The 15,677-nt window shown below is 48.8% G+C and overlaps 1 protein-coding gene across 1 annotated transcript in view; it reads left to right on the plus strand.

Moving 5' to 3' along the window:
* fibpa (fibroblast growth factor (acidic) intracellular binding protein a) overlaps positions 1 to 15,677 on the plus strand; it is a 90,053-nt gene that overhangs the window by 37,355 nt on the left and 37,021 nt on the right. The window contains exon 5 of the mRNA XM_072245525.1: positions 5,177 to 5,310. Within this exon, the coding sequence (XP_072101626.1) occupies positions 5,177 to 5,310 (134 nt within the window). The remainder of the gene's footprint in view (positions 1 to 5,176; positions 5,311 to 15,677) is intronic.

The raw sequence follows: 15,677 nt of genomic DNA on the forward strand, positions 1-15,677 counted from the left end.
AAATATTGGAAGAGAAGAAAGAAAGAATGAAAAATAAGTTACCTCAAATAGTCTATCAGGAGGGAGTCATCACTTCCCCGGTGACAGGTTGACTCATTATAGAGCCTAATGGCCGAGGGTAAGAATGACCTCATATCGCGCTCTTTGGAGCAGTGCAGTTGTCTCAGTCTGGTACTAAAAGTGCTCCTCTGTTCAGCCAAAGTGGCACGCAGAAGGTGAGAAACGTTGTCCAGAATTGCCAGGATTTTCCGTAGGGTCCTTTGTTCCACCACAGCCTCCAGTGTGTCCAGTTTGACTCCGATAACAGAGCCAGCCTTTCTGATCAGTTTGAGCTTGCTGGCTTCACCTGTGTTGATGCCATTGCCCCAGCACACCACCACGTAGAAGGTTGTACTGACGACAACAGACTGGTAGAACATGTGAAGGAGAGGCCTGCACACTCCAGAGGGCCTCAGGAAGTAGAGGCTTTGTTGTACACAGCCTCTGTGTTGTGCACCGGGCATAAGGGAACGGAATCGGCCACTGCATGTCCCCTATCTCGTGTGCTGCCTCCTGTTCAGCACCGGTCAGTTGATTCACGCATATCCCCGGGTGTGCTGGGCGAGAGTGCGGGAGGGGTCCCGGGGCGGCAGGTATTGGGCGAGGGCTCACTGAGGCCGTGGGTGCCTGTTCTTCAGCAGGAGAGGCAACTCATCATGTACCCACGTCCTGCCCGGTTCCCATTGGGGCACTGGCTTCACCGCTGAGGGTCCCTCCTGTGCATTTGGGTCCCGCCACTAGGAGGCAGGCTCGCTCCACACCAGGGCGCGAATCACCCTGAAGCAGGACGTGCTATTTGTTGGACTTTGCTCGCCTTCCCGTCTCACACACCCCTCTGCCAGCTCAGAGGCTTCCATTGGCACAGCAGGTAGAGCTCCAGTGATGTGTGCCTGCGTATACGTGTGTGTTTCTTTTGCACACTGGTTGAATGCCTCTGTCCACTTGTCCCTCCTTTTTCCCACCCCCCACCCTGCCCCCAGCCCTTCGAACCACACAGCAACCCACCGATTTTAACTCTAGCCTAATCATGGGACAGTTTACAATGACTGATTAACCTACGTCAGGAACTGAACCCGGATTGCCCGTACTTGAAAGCGTTACGCTCATCACCAAAGCACGGGCTTTCATTGTTTCTATTATGGTTACTATTCTATTGTGGGGTTATTGAGTATGCCGGCAAGAAAATGAGTGTTGGGACTGTATATGGTGACGTATATCTACTTTGACAAATCAATTTACTTTGAAGGTTGAACTGTCACTGACTGTGTTTCGCCCACGTGCTCCTGCATCCCTGTGAGCTGTAAATTGCCCCCAGTGTGTGGGTGATGGGTGGACTCTGGTGGGGGAGCTGATGGGATTGCCAGAGGATGAAGTGAATGGGACCTGACACAGGGGCCGTAAATGGGTGGTCAAGATTGTTTAATGTGATTTCCTGTACACACAGTGTAAAGGAGAATGGAAAAAAATTGCTAACCTGAGGAACTGGGCAGGTCAGGCGGCATCTATGGAAATGAATAAACTGTCGAGGTTTCGGGCCGAGACTCTTCTTCAGGACTGAGAAGGAAGGGGGAAGATGCCAGAATAAAAAGGTGCAGGGAGGGGGAGGAGGCTAGCTGGAAGGTGGGAAAGGTCAGGGGTTGGAGAAGAAGGAATCTGATAGGAGAGGACAGTGAACCATAGGAGAAAGGGACCCAGGGGGAAGGCATAGGCAGACGAAAAGAAGTCAGAGTGCGGAATAGAGGTTGGGGGGAGGGAAGATTTGTTCATTGGAAGGAGAAATCGATATTCATGGCATAACAGGAGGCCACAGACCAATGTGTCATAAAGGGGATGGGAATTGGAATTAAACTGTTTGGCCACCGGGGAGCCCCACTTACAGCCGATGGTGTGGAGGTGCTCGACGATTGTTGCTCCGGATCTGAATCAGCACAAAAAAAACCCTGCACAAAAGATAGGGCACACAATTAAAATAAGAACGCAATCAATATGAATTCAGAAGATAGCTTATTGATTGCATGTCCATAAAGTGTCGTTACGTACAGGAGTGTCTGTGCATGAGGTGACTCTGACAGGAAATGATAAAGTAGTCGTGGTGGGGTGGAAGTGTTGATCAACTTCTTGCTTGGGGAAAGTAACTTTTGAGTTGGGTGGTCTTGCCACGGACGGTACGTAGCCTCCTCTCTGGTGAGAGTGGGACAAACAGTCCGCGAACAGGGTGAGTGAGATCCTTCATGATGTTACTGGCCCTTTTCTGGTACCCTTCTGTATATCTGTTCTTGGTGGTCAGCATGGATTTGATGGACTGAATGGCCTGTTTCACTGCTGCAGCTCTCTGAGGGTGGCGGGTGAAGCTAGGGGAATAGATAAGTAGGGGAATGAGGTTTTACTGAGAGCTGGCATAGACTCAGTGGGCTGAAATATATATTTCAGTTCCTCCAGCTAATGAGAGGGATTTCAACCCCCCACCCCCCGACCCCAGCATCCTTCTGAGCCCAACTTATCTGATACAGAGAATAGCAGGTCCCTCCCACTATAAAACCAGCTATCCTTAGCCCATTGGCTGAACAAAAGTATTCCCGTGGAAGGGATTGTATCCTCTCTATTGGGACCACTCTACTCATAAAGTTACTGCTAGCTCTCTGAATGAATTCTCCACTTCAGTGCCCCACGGTCCCTTATCTCCAATCCCGCAGCCGCACTCTCCCCTGCTGAATCTGTTCTCACCTCTGTCCCCAGATGGCACCACTCAGCTCACAGCGAGAACACCAGCACCCACCAGATGGGCTGAATGGTTGACTTCCTTGCTGAAAGTCTTGTCGGGGGTCTCTCCCCACCAACCCCCGACCCCCACCGTGCCTGCATCGGAAGAGGAGGAGAAGTGGGGTGCCAGGGAGAGAGGGCAGGACCCCTACCCCTACCCCTGAACCCCCACTTGCCTTTTCCCAGGAGAAAGGCAACTGAAGACTAGAGAGCACAGCTTTAAGTTCAAAGTAAATTCATGATCGAAGTATGTATATGTCACCGTATACAACCCTGAGATTCATTTTCTTGCAGGCACTCACAGCAGAACAAATACAATCGAATCAATGAAAAGCTACACACAAAGACTGACAAATTGCTCAAAAGGCAAACTGTGCAAATTCAAAAAAAAAACTCTAATCAATGAATAGTTCTAAGAACATGAGGTGTAGAGTTCTTGAAAGTGAGTTTGTAGGTTGTAGAATCAGTTCGGAGTTGAGTTGAGTGAAGTTATCCACTCCGGTTCAGGAGCCTGATGGTTGAGGGGTGATAACTGTCCCTGAACCTGGTTGGGTGGGACCTGATGGTTGAGGGGTGATAACTGTTCCTGAACCTGGTGGTGTGGGACCTGATGGTTGAGGGTGATAACTGTCCCTGAACCTGGTGGTGTGGGACCTGATGGTTGAGGGATAATAACTGTCCCTGAACCTGGTTGGGTGGGACCTGATGGTTGAGGGGTGATAACTGTTCCTGAACCTGGTGGTGTGGGACCTGATGGTTGAGGGGTGATAACTGTCCTTGAACCTGGTGGTGTGGGACCTGATGGTTGAGGGGTGATAACTGTCCCTGAACCTGGTGGTGTGGAACCTGATGGTTGAGGGGTGATAACTGTCCCTGAACCTGGTGGTGTGGAACCTGATGGTTGAGGGGTGATAACTGTCCCTGAACCTGGTTGGGTGGGACCTGATGGTTGAGGGGTAATAACTGTCCCTGAACCTGGTGGTGTGAGACCTGATGGTTGAGGGGTGATAACTGTTCCTGAGCCTGGTGGTGTGGGACCTGATGGTTGAGGGGTGCTAACTGTCCCTGAACCTGGTGGTGCGGGACCTGAGGCTCCTGTACCTCCAGGTAAGGTGGGAGTCGGACTATTTAAGAGGGCCCCGAGGAGACTTCACACAGTGGGTTTCTGAATAAGAAACAAGCTGTCTACAGAAGTGGTTGAGGCAGGTACAATAGCAATGTATAAAATATGAGTACAAGAGGTTCTGCAGATGCTGGAATTCCAGTGTGGTTGTGGTTGGTTGGCATCTGCCTGGCTCAAAGGGCAATGGGTGATGATCATCTTCATCATCACAAGCCTGGGTGGAAGGTGTGGAGATCCTGAGATGCCCAGTCATCAAGATCCCCCTCTCGGCCTCACTGGTGTGATCCAAAGGAAAGCTTATGAAGCAATACATCTGTCACCAGCTCGGCTACAGGAGCTGCCAGAAGGATGTTCGGTGACGTCCAGACGCCTTAGGGGCTCCACTCCGGATTTGCTGTCTGGGTTTTACTCCCGTAGCCTTCGTCTCCTCCGAGGCTGCCTGCAAGGCAGTGGGGCTATTTACCCATCGCTGGGGATCTGGTTCACGAGCACCAGGGCGTGTCCACACACCGGTGGGCCTGCGTGCTACGTGTGCAGGGGCCGGACCTCCTCCCCGTCCTCTGTAGCTCAGCCCGAGTCCGAGAGGAGTTCAGTTTCCGTGTGAGGAGGCACGACGTGAGGCTTGCTGTGTACTGGCAGGGAGAGACTGACACATTCAGCTCTCCTTTTCGTGAGACTGCTGGCCAGTGGTGGAAGCTGAAAGTGAGAGCGACAAGCACGACCCACTATACTACCACACTAGACGCGTCACAACAACCATTTGACACGCGCTGGAGGTCCAGTGCAGCACACACAAAATAGGGCAGAGAAAACAGCGTATCAGTTAGCAAGCGTGACCACGGTTCAGTTCCCGCTGCTGACTCTAAGGAGTTCGTGCGTCTTCCCCGTGACTGTGTGGCTTTCCTCCTGGTTTCTTGTAGACCATAGGACGTAGGATCAGAACTAGGCCATTCAGCCTGTCGACTCTGCTCCATGTACGGGTTAGTAGATGAATTGGGTGTAATTAGGCTGTGTGGGCTTGTTGGGTCAGAAAGGCCTGTTAACCGTGCTGCATTTCTGAATAAATAAAAGTACCGGAGGAACTCTGAAGGTCAGGCAACATAGAAAAGGCATTTGGACAGGTACGTGGATCGGGACGGTTTCGAGGATATGGGCCAAGCCAGGGAAAGTGGGACTCGCTTGGTCGGCACGGATGAGTAGGGTTGAAGGGCCTGTTTCAGTGCCGTGTGACTCTATGACCCCTCTTCCCTCCAGTGACTACGCCGCCGTGGTGTTCTTCGCCAACAACCGTTTCGAGACCGGGAAGAAGAAGCTTCAGTACCTGACCTTCGAGGACTTTGCCTGCTGTGCTGAGCAGCTGATACAGAACTGGACCCTGGGGGCTGTAGGTGAGTGAGAGTTTCACGGGCTGCACCGAAACGCGGGTGTGCGTCTTGTCGAAGAGCTCCGCCTGACTCAATGGTCTCTGATTTAAACTTCCGGCATAGCGTTGGTCATTTCTGCCTCAACTTCTCAGAGTGGCGTAGCAGTTAGTAAAACTCTATTACAGCACCAGCAACCCGGGGCTCCAGTACTACCAGTCTTTGTAAAGAGTTTATACATTCTCCCTGTGACTTTGGGTGTTCCAACTTTCTCCCGCATCGAAACATAGAAAACCTACAGCACAATACAGGCCCTGTGGCCCACAAAGCTGTGCCGAACATGTCCCTACCGTAGAACTACTTAGGCTTTACCCATTGTCCTCTATTTTTCTAAGCTCTATGTAGCCATCCAGGAGTCTCTTAAAAGACCCCATCGTTTCCTCCTCCACCACCGTCACCGGCAGCCCATTCCACGCACTCACCACTCTCTGTGTAAAAAAACTTACCCCTGACATCTCCTCTGTACCTGCTTCCAAGCACCTTAAAACTGTGCCCTCTCGTGCTAGCCACTTCAGCCCTGGGAAAAAGCTTCTGACTATCCACATGATCAATGCCTCTCATTATCTTGTACACCTCTATCAGATCACCTCTCATTCTCCGTCACTCCAAGTAGAAAAGACAGAGTTCACTCAACCTATTCTCATAAGGCATGCTCCCCAATCCAGGCAACATCCTTGTAGATCTCCTCTGCACCCTTTCTATGATTTCCACGTCCTTCCTATAGTGAGGTGACCAGAATTGAGCACAGTACTCCAAGTGGGGTCTGACCAGGGTCCTATGTAGCTGCAACATTACCTCTCGGCTCTTGAACTCAATCCCATGATTGATGAAGGCCAATGCACTGTATGCCTTCTTAACCATAGAGTCAACCTGCGTAGTTGCTTTGAGTGTCCTATGGACTCGGACCCCAAGATCCCTCTGATCCTCCACACTGCCAAGAGTCTTACCATTAATACTATATTCTGCCATCATATTTGACCTACCAAAATGAACCACCTCACACTTAACTGGGTTGAACTCCATCTGCCACTTCTCAGCCCAGTTTTTCATCCTATTAATGTCTTGTAACCTCTGACAGCCCTCCACACTATCCACAACACCCCCAACCTTTGTGTCATCAGCAAATTTACTAACCCACCCCTCCACTTCCTCATCCAGGTCATTTATAAAATTCACAAAGAGTAGGGGCCCAGAACAGATCCCTGAGGCACACCACTGGTCACTAGCCTCCAAGTAGAATATGACCCGTCTACAACCACTCTTTACCTTCTGTGGGCAAGCCAGTTCTGGATCCACAAAGCAATGTCCCCGTGGATCCATGCCTCCTTACTTTCTCAATAAGCCTTGCATGGGGTATCTTATCAAATGCCTTGCTGAAATCCATATACACTACATCTACTGCTCTACCTTCATCAATGCGCTTAGTCACATCCTCAAAAAATTCAATCAGGCTTGTAAGACACGACCTGCCTTTGACAAAGCCATGCTGACTACTCCTAATCATATTATGCCCCTCTAAATGTTCATAAATCCCACCTCTCAGGATCTTCTCCATTAACTTACTAACCACTGAAGTAAGACTCACTGGCCTATAATTTCCTGGGCCATCTCTACTCCCTTTCTTGAATAAAGGATCAACATCCACTTACCATTACCTAGTTTTTCGAACCTTTTGTAAGCTCTTCTTTTCTTCTTGACTAGATTTACAACAGCCTTTGTGCACCACGGATCTTGTATGCTACCATCCTTTCCATGCTCATTGGAACGTACCTACTCAGAACCCCATGCAAATATCCCCTGAACATTTGCCACATTTCTTCAGTACGTTTCCCTGAGAACATCTGTTTCCAATTTATATTTCCAAGTTCCTGCCTGATAGCCTCATAGTTCCCCTTACTCCAATTAAACATCTCCCTAACTTGTCTGTTCCTATCCTTCTCCAATGCTATGGTAAAAGAGGTAGAATTGCGATCACTATCTCCAAAATGCTCTCCCACTGAGAGACCTGACACCTGACCAGGTTCATTTCCCAATACCAGATCAAGTACAGCCTCTCCTCTTGTAGGCTTATCTGCATATTGTGTCAAGAAACCTTCCTGAACGCACCTAACAAACTCCACCCCATGTAAACCCCTCACTCTAGGGAGATGCCAATCAATATTTGGGAAATTAAAATCTCCCACCACAACAACCCTACTATTATTGCTCCTTTCCGGAATCTGTCTCCCTATCTGCTCCTTGATGTCCTTGTTACTATTGGGTGGTCTATATATAAAAAAAAAACCCTTCCTATTCCTAACTTCCACCCACAGAGACTCTGTAGACAACCCCTCCATGACTTCCTCCTTTTCTGCAGCCATGACGCTATCTCTGATCAACAGTGCCACACCCCCACCTCTTTTGCCTCCCTCCCTGTCCTTTCTGAAACATCTGAAGCCTGGCACTTGAAGTAGCCATTCCTGCCCCTGAGCCATCCAAGTCTCTGTAATGGCCACAACATCATAGCTCCAAGTACTGATCCATGCTCTAAGCTCATCTGCTTTATTCATAATACTCCTCGTATTAAAATAGACACATCTCAAACCATCGGTCTGAGTGCGACCCTTCTCTTTCACCTGCCTATCCTCCCTCTCGCACTGTCTCCAAGCTTTCTCTATTTGTGAGCTAACCTCCCTTTCCTCCTTCAGTTTGGTTCCCACCCCCCAGCAATTCCAGTTTAAGCTCTCCCCAATAGCCTTTAGCAAACCTTCCCACCAGGATATTGGTCCCCCTTCAACCTAAAGCATAGTTAGGGTGGGCGGAAATGAGGAAGAGTGGAGGCCTGCCCCCCTAAACCGAGAGCAAGGTAAGGCCCGAGGTTTGATCGATAGAAACGCCGGGCCGATTTGGGTAAGTCGGGTACGGGCTGAAATGTGGTGGCAGGGTCCAGGCCCAGAGCGTATCGCAGCGACAGGGCCCAGGTTCTGCAGCGAAGAATGCCCCGATGTTTGGATGATTTAAACACAGATTGAAAAGGCAGGGTGTTGGGACCAGAGGTGAGGGTCGGGCAGGTTCTGCTCGCTTCCCCACAACGTTTACTCGATTCGTGTCTATGGAGTCACTTTCGTTCTGAGTGCCGTTTATTACTTTTACTGTTTGCATAATTTGTCCTCTTTTTTTTTTCTCTGCACATTGGTGGTTTTCTTTCCTTTCTGGGTTCTTTGGGGATTTCTTTGTTTCATGGCTGCCGGTAAGACAAGTCTAAAGGATGTATAATGTATGCACACTTCGATAATCAATGTACTTGGAACTTTTGAATCTTGAAGATGTCCAGGTCAGGAGTTAGTTGATCCCGTGGGTGTAATCGGGCGAAACAGAGTCATTGTACTGTGTCGCTAACTAAATAATAAAATACATTCAAGGTCTTGGGATACAGCATGGAGAGAGGTCCTTCAGGTTGAGTTGAGTTTATAGTCTTGTGCACAAATACGGTGAGGTACATCTATAATGAAACACTAACAGCAGCATCACAGGCACATACGTGTAGTGGCCACTTTAGTTAGTACCCCCTGTACCTGATAAAGTGGCCACGGGTGTATGTTCGTGGTCTTCTGCTGCTGTGTCCCATCCACTTCGAGGTTCGACTTGTTCAGAGGTGCTCTTCTGCACGCCGCTGTTGTAACAGGTGGTTATTTGAGTTACTGTGGTTTTCCTGTCAGCTTGAACGAGTCTGGCTGTTCTCCTCTGATCTCTCCCATTAACAAGGCACTTTTGCCCACAAAACTGCCGCTCACTGCACTTTGTAATTGTTTTTCGCACCGTTCTCTGTAAACTCTGGAGACTGCTGTGCGTGAATACCCCAGATCAACAGTTTCCGAGACACTCAAACCACCCTGTCTGGCAACAACAATCAATCCACAGTCAAATTCACTTGGGTCACATTTCTTCCCCCATTCTGATGTTTGACCTGAACAACTGCTGAACCTCCTGACCGTGTCGGCATGCTTCTGCACATGGAGCTGCTGCTGCCACGTGATTGGCTGATTAGATATTTGCATTAATGAGCAGGCGAATGTACAGACAATTTCAACAAAACTTAAATTATACAACACAATGAAGAGGGAAACTGTGCATAACAGGATCTTAGTCGAAAAAGACACAATCAGAGACAAGGGAAGGGAAGAGGTGGTCCATTGCTGGTGTGGGGTTAGGGTTGTGCCTGTTGGTTCAGCTGTGGGGGAGTAGCCGTTTCTGAACGTGGTGGTGTGGGGCTTCAGACTTGTATCGAGCAACATTGTGGGTTTGCCCAGTGTGGTACTTTTCTGTGTACCTCCTGCCCGATGGTGACAGTGAGAAGGGGTGGGGGGGGGCTGACCTGGATGTTTGGGTCCCTCATGATAGAAGCCCCCTTTTTTATTTGGGTAAGAGGCCCGCGCTGCCCAGTTGCACCCACGTGACCAGAGGAAGCCCACGCAGTCAGAGGGGAGAGTGTACAAACTCCTTGCAGACAGCAGTGGGAATTGAACCCCCGTCCGCTGGCACTGTAATAGCTCCCGTGCTGTCCCCAAAACCTCACCGTGTCTGTGCCAACCCATTTACACCCACCGCCCCCCTCCTCCCCCATGTTCCCATCATCTCAACTTGAGAAGTTTGACCTCGCGGGGCAATTTGCAGCAGACAGCTCCCCTGATCTCTGGGACATGGTAGGAAACCCATCACGGTCACAGGAAAACGTGCGTTGAAAACCCCACGCACACAGGTCAGGACCGAACCCGGGTCTCTGGGGCTGTGAAATCAAGACGGACACGATTTCTGCATCTGCAGGTTCCCCTACCAGCAATGTTCCCTCGAACTTGTCATGACCAGTGTGCGCAAAAATCTTGTGCTGTGCAATTTCTTTTTGCCCAGTGACAACAACACGTTTAAAATTTTTAATTTCTAATGAATTTTCAGGAAGTGAACCTGAAGCTATTCTGAAAATAATAAACTATCAAGTCCAGTTTGTTGTTCATTGTTTAAAAGAAATAAAAATAATACGCATCAGTGAGTATTATTTTCTCATATCCTATAGGACCGCATGTTATACTATCAACCTTTGATAGAGGGTGACAACTTTTTGTGCGCAGTTTAAATTCATTTGTGCACGAGTAGCAAAAGATGTGTGTGTGCGTGCACACCTTGGAGGGGACATTGCCTATCAGCTTGGAAATCTAACTCTGTTCCTTCATTGTCACTGGTATATATAAACGTGTTGTAGCGTGGATGAAATCACTGGAGGGACAGGGTCACTGGTAGATACAAGGCAGCTTCTTTATTCACCATGAAGGTACAGCAGGCATCATACGGACGGAGACGCTTTCAGTAGAAAGGTCTGCTAGCCCAATGTGGGCTCGATATTTATATGCTAAACACAAAGGCAATCGCTACTTAAAAAGTTATAGACAATGCTTCCTTTTGAAGCTACATACAAACGTCACACCTCCTAACTTCATCCTTTCCTTCCGACGCCAACATGTCTGGGTTGGTATCCACAGCCTTTAGGAATGCAAGTTAAGTCCACAATACATTTATTTGGCATTTTATGTGCTAACATAGAAGATAATTAATATTTATAAAAGTATAGATAATATTGTCTTCAAAACTACAGCATCTGGTCAAACTATGGTGCCAGAAGCATCTGGTATTCATACCTTTTTAGGAAGCGCATTGTTGTGGACTCAATCCACAGTACTTTGGCAAATAGAAGTCTGGTGGCCAAAGTCATTTAAGTGTAAACGAATCATCTACCCAAGAAAACTCACTCTAACAAACATGTACGTGCAACTTAGAACAGTACAGTACAGAAACAGGCCGTTTGACCCACAATCTCCATGCCACACGTGATGACCAATCATACTTCTGCCTGCACACGATCTAACCTGGACGCGCAACACCCCCTCATGAGTCGAGAGGGCACAGCGGCGTCTCCGCTTTCCATGGAGGATGCGGCGTACACGGCTCCCCGCCCCCGTTCTGTTAACTTTCTGCAGGAGCACCATCCAGGGCATCCTGTCTGGCTGCGTTATTGTGTGGTACGGAAGTTGCAAGGCATCAGACCGCAGGCCCCCTCAGAGGACAGTACAAATCGCTGAGAGAATCACCGGGGCTTCCTCCCCCTCCCCCCCCCCACCCCACCGTATTTGTCGCAAACGAAGGGCCAGAAGCATTGCTGAGGAACTGTACCACCCATCCCAGAAACTCTTTGAATTGACTTTATTACTTACATTCTTCATATACATGAGGAGTAAAAATGTTTACGTTACGTCTCCGTCTAAATGGCCAATGTGCAATTTATAGTCATTTGTAGTAAATAGTATGTACAATATGATAGTCCATATAACATAGAAATACCGTTGTATCAGCATGAATTAATCAGTCTGATGGCCTGGTGGAAGAAGCTGTCCTGGAGCCTGTTGGTCCTGGCTTTTATGCTGCAGTACAGTTTCTCGAATGGTAGCAGCTAGAACAGTTTGTGGTCGGGGTTACTCAGGTCCCCAATGATCCTTCGGGCCCTTGTTACACACCTGTCACTGTAAATGTCCTGAATCGTGGGAAGTTCACACCTACACATGCGCTGGGCTGTCCGCACCACTCTCTGCAGAGTCCTGTGATTGAGGGAGGTACAGTTCCCATACCAGGCAGTGATACAGCCAGTCAGGATGCTCTCAATTGTGCCCCTATAGAAAGTTCTTAGGATTTGGGGGCCCACACCAAACTTCTTCAACTGTTTGAGGTGAAAGAGGTGCTGTTGTGCTATTTTCACCACACAGCCGGTATATACAGCCCACGTGAGGTTCTCAGCCCATATGATCGTTTGACCCACAACCATCAGGAATGAGGTTCAGGAGCACCAGGACTAGGACTGCCAGATTGGCTAACAGCTTCCTGCTTCGGCCGGTGAGGCTAATGAATACCCTGTCACCAATGAGGTCTCATCACTAGGACACTGTTCTGTTTACCTGCGCCGTGCGCCACAGGCATTTTGAACTGTATTTTATTAACCTATTTATGGTATTATTTTGGTTTATGTGCTGTGTGTGATATGTTTTGTGGGTGTACCTTGGTCTGGAGGACCATAGTTCCATATGTACAGTAAGGAGATAATAAACTTCAACTTGATCCTTGTCCCTCCATTCACTGCCCAGCCTCCGTCACAACCCCTGAGAGTGCACTCCAGGCACCCACCACTCCCTGTAATCTCCTCTACGTTTCTCCACCTTCACTTTAAAGAGGCATGGTAGCACAGCAGCGACCTCAAGAGGACCAGGGCCTTGTCGTAGGGTTTGGAGGATTGCCTGCCTCGATGACCCGGAGAGCTCCGCTTTCCCGGAGTGCTTTACGCTTTGGCTCTTGGTAGGGTCACCTGTGCCAAATAGGCCAGGCTAAAAGTGGTCCAGGGTCTGGTGGAGGGGGGTGTGGTTAGGGGTTCAGCTCAGGGCTAACAACCCTGACTGGGCAAAAAAAATTGTTACGGAAACAGCAGTGAAGAATCCTTCTGTGTGCGAGGGTATTGTGACAGGATCCTGAATTATCCCTTATGGACTGTGCCTTTAAAAAGAGAGAGCGAGCATGCAGCTGTACCGCACAAACAACTTGTTACAGAGAAAGAGAGAGAGAGGGGCGAAGACTGCTCACAGTTTGTTTGGGATTTCTGCAAGGACACTGGCAGCTTCTCAGTTCTCACAGAGAGAGAAGGGAGGAGCTACTTGATGGACAGCTGGTGTTCAGCACAACAGTATTCAAACCAGCATAATTGTTTGTTTCACAGGACACGCAGACGCACAAGGGTGTGGTGAAGTTACCACTATCCTTCTCAGGTGCCCTTGAGTGTGGGACTGAGGATCGATTGTGAGGAATCGATCTGTGATTACTAGTGCATGGAAAGAGCGACCCTGTGAAGTCTGTCAGTGTGTCTAACCTTTGCCCGGGTTGGTAGACTATCACCTGAAGATGGTGCTCTTAAGTTGGTCAAGTTTGGCTAACTTGGAAGTTTTGGAGGACAACGGGAAGGATCGATGGCATCGGCTTACTCAGACAACCATAACATCTCTCTCTCTCTCCATCACTACTCAACTCAGTACCACAAACTGAACTGATTTCATTTACCCATCATCGTTAAGACTGTATCCATTTACCCGCTAAGCTTGAAGAAGCTTGTTTTTTATTTTTCCACACTTATATATGCATGAACTTTGCTAACCTGTTTGATTTATCTGATTTTATATTACTGTATTGCGTATTTACTAATAAACGAGCGTTAGTTATTAGCAATACTAGACTCCTAGGTGGTTTCCATTTCTGCTGGTTCTTTAACCCGTTACGGGGTACGTTACAGTATGGACAAAGATGGAGGACCTTCATGGTTGTCCTAAGTGCCAGGGGCGCAATGGGCAGTAAGTAAGTGTAGCAGCTAGTTTAACACAATCAGGGTTCAATTCCTGAGCTGCTTGTAAGGAGTCTGTATGTTAAGATGATAAGATAGAGGAGCAGAATTAGACCAGTTCAGCTCATGGAGTCTGCTCCACCGTTCCATCATGGCTGATCCCGGATCCCACTCAACCCCATACACCTGCCTTCTCGCCATATCCTTTGATGCCCTGACCGATCAGGAAACTATCAACTTCTGCCTTAAATATACCCACGGACTTGGCCTCCACTGCAGTCTGTGGCAGAGTGTTCTACTGATTCACTGCTCTCTGGCTAAAACAAAATTCCTCCTCACCTCTGCTCTAAAAGGTTGCCCCTTAATTTTGAGGCTGTGCCCTCTAGTTCTGGATACCCTCGCCATAGGAAACATCCCCTCCACATCCACCCCATCTGATCCTTTCAACATTCGGTAGGTTTCAACAGGATCTCCCCCTCCCATAATCTCACGTGTTTCCTCCCACCTTCGGAAGACGTATGGGTTAGGATTAGTAAACTGTGGGAATGCTACGTTGGCGCTGGAAACATGGCAACGCTTCTGGCTTCACCTTCCAGCACATCCTGCGTTGGTCGTTGACAAAAACGATGCATTTCACTGTATGTTTTGAGGTACATTTGACAAATGAAGTTTATCTTCAAATACATGCTGTCCAATGTTTGACCACCTACTCTGTCTATAGCTCTCAAAATGTTATAAATCTCTTGTGCCTCCCCTAAGCCTCCGATGCTGCAGAGAAAGCCAGCCAGGTTTGTCCAGTCTGTCCTGATAGCTCACACCCTTTAATCTGAGAAGCATCCCGGTAAACCTCCTCTGCACCCTTTCCAAAGCCCGCACAACCTTCCCGTGATGGGGTAGCCAGAATTACACCCAAAAGCAATGGTGCACAGTTTCAACTGTGGAGACGTGAGCTGCGTCGGCCAGACAGGACGCAAACTCTCAGCTCGTTTACGGGAACATAAAATGGCAAGACGGAGACATGATCCACTGTCGCTGATCTCGGTACTTGACGACCGAGAAGGACAGCACTTCAACCGGGACACCGCGGCGGCTCTGGCGCAGGCAAGCAGGAGAATTTTTAGACGCATGGTTCTCTTCTGATGACTGCGTAAATAAATCGATGCCGTCTATGAAGCCCCGGAAGAGCCAAAGAGACACGAGCCAGTAGAGTTCAAAGGTCAACCGAAGGGGTAGCCAATCAGGAGCGAGGCAAGCGAATGGGGAGCCTATTGTAAAAGCGAACACATCCAGTGGGAAACGCCAACAACCGTGGACTGAGGATGTCACCTCGACTGGTGATAAAATGTCTGCAAGCTAATTGCCAGCTCGGCGAACACTGTAACATCAGACACAAAATAAATGTTGGCATTCCTAGCAACGTGAACGCAAGAACATAAGAAATAGGAGCAGGAGTCGGCCATCTGGCCCGTCGAGCCTGCTCCACCATTCAATAAGATCATGGCTGATCTGGCCATGGACTCACCTCCACCCACCTGCCTTTTCCCCATAAACCTTAATTCCCTCACTGTGCAAAAATCTATCCAACCTTGTCTTCAATATATTTACTGAGGTAGCCTCCACTGCTTCATTGGGCAGAGAATTCCACAGATTCACCACTCTCTGGGAAAAGCAGTTCCTCCTCATCTCCGTTCTAAATCTACTCTCCTGAATCCTGAGGCTTTGCCCCCTAGTTCTAGTCTCACCTACCAGTGGAAACGACTTTCCTGCCTCTATCCTGTGCCTTTTATAATTTTAAATGCTTCTACAAGATCTCCTCTCATTCTTCTGAATTCCAGCGAGTACAGTCCCAGGCTTTACTTTTGGAGCAAAGAGGTCCTACTGCAGTCGTACAGGGCCCTGGTGAGACCACACCTGGAGTATTGTGTCCAGTTTT

Source organism: Mobula birostris, chromosome 28, assembly GCF_030028105.1.
Source record: "Mobula birostris isolate sMobBir1 chromosome 28, sMobBir1.hap1, whole genome shotgun sequence".
Taxonomy (NCBI): domain Eukaryota; kingdom Metazoa; phylum Chordata; class Chondrichthyes; order Myliobatiformes; family Myliobatidae; genus Mobula; species Mobula birostris.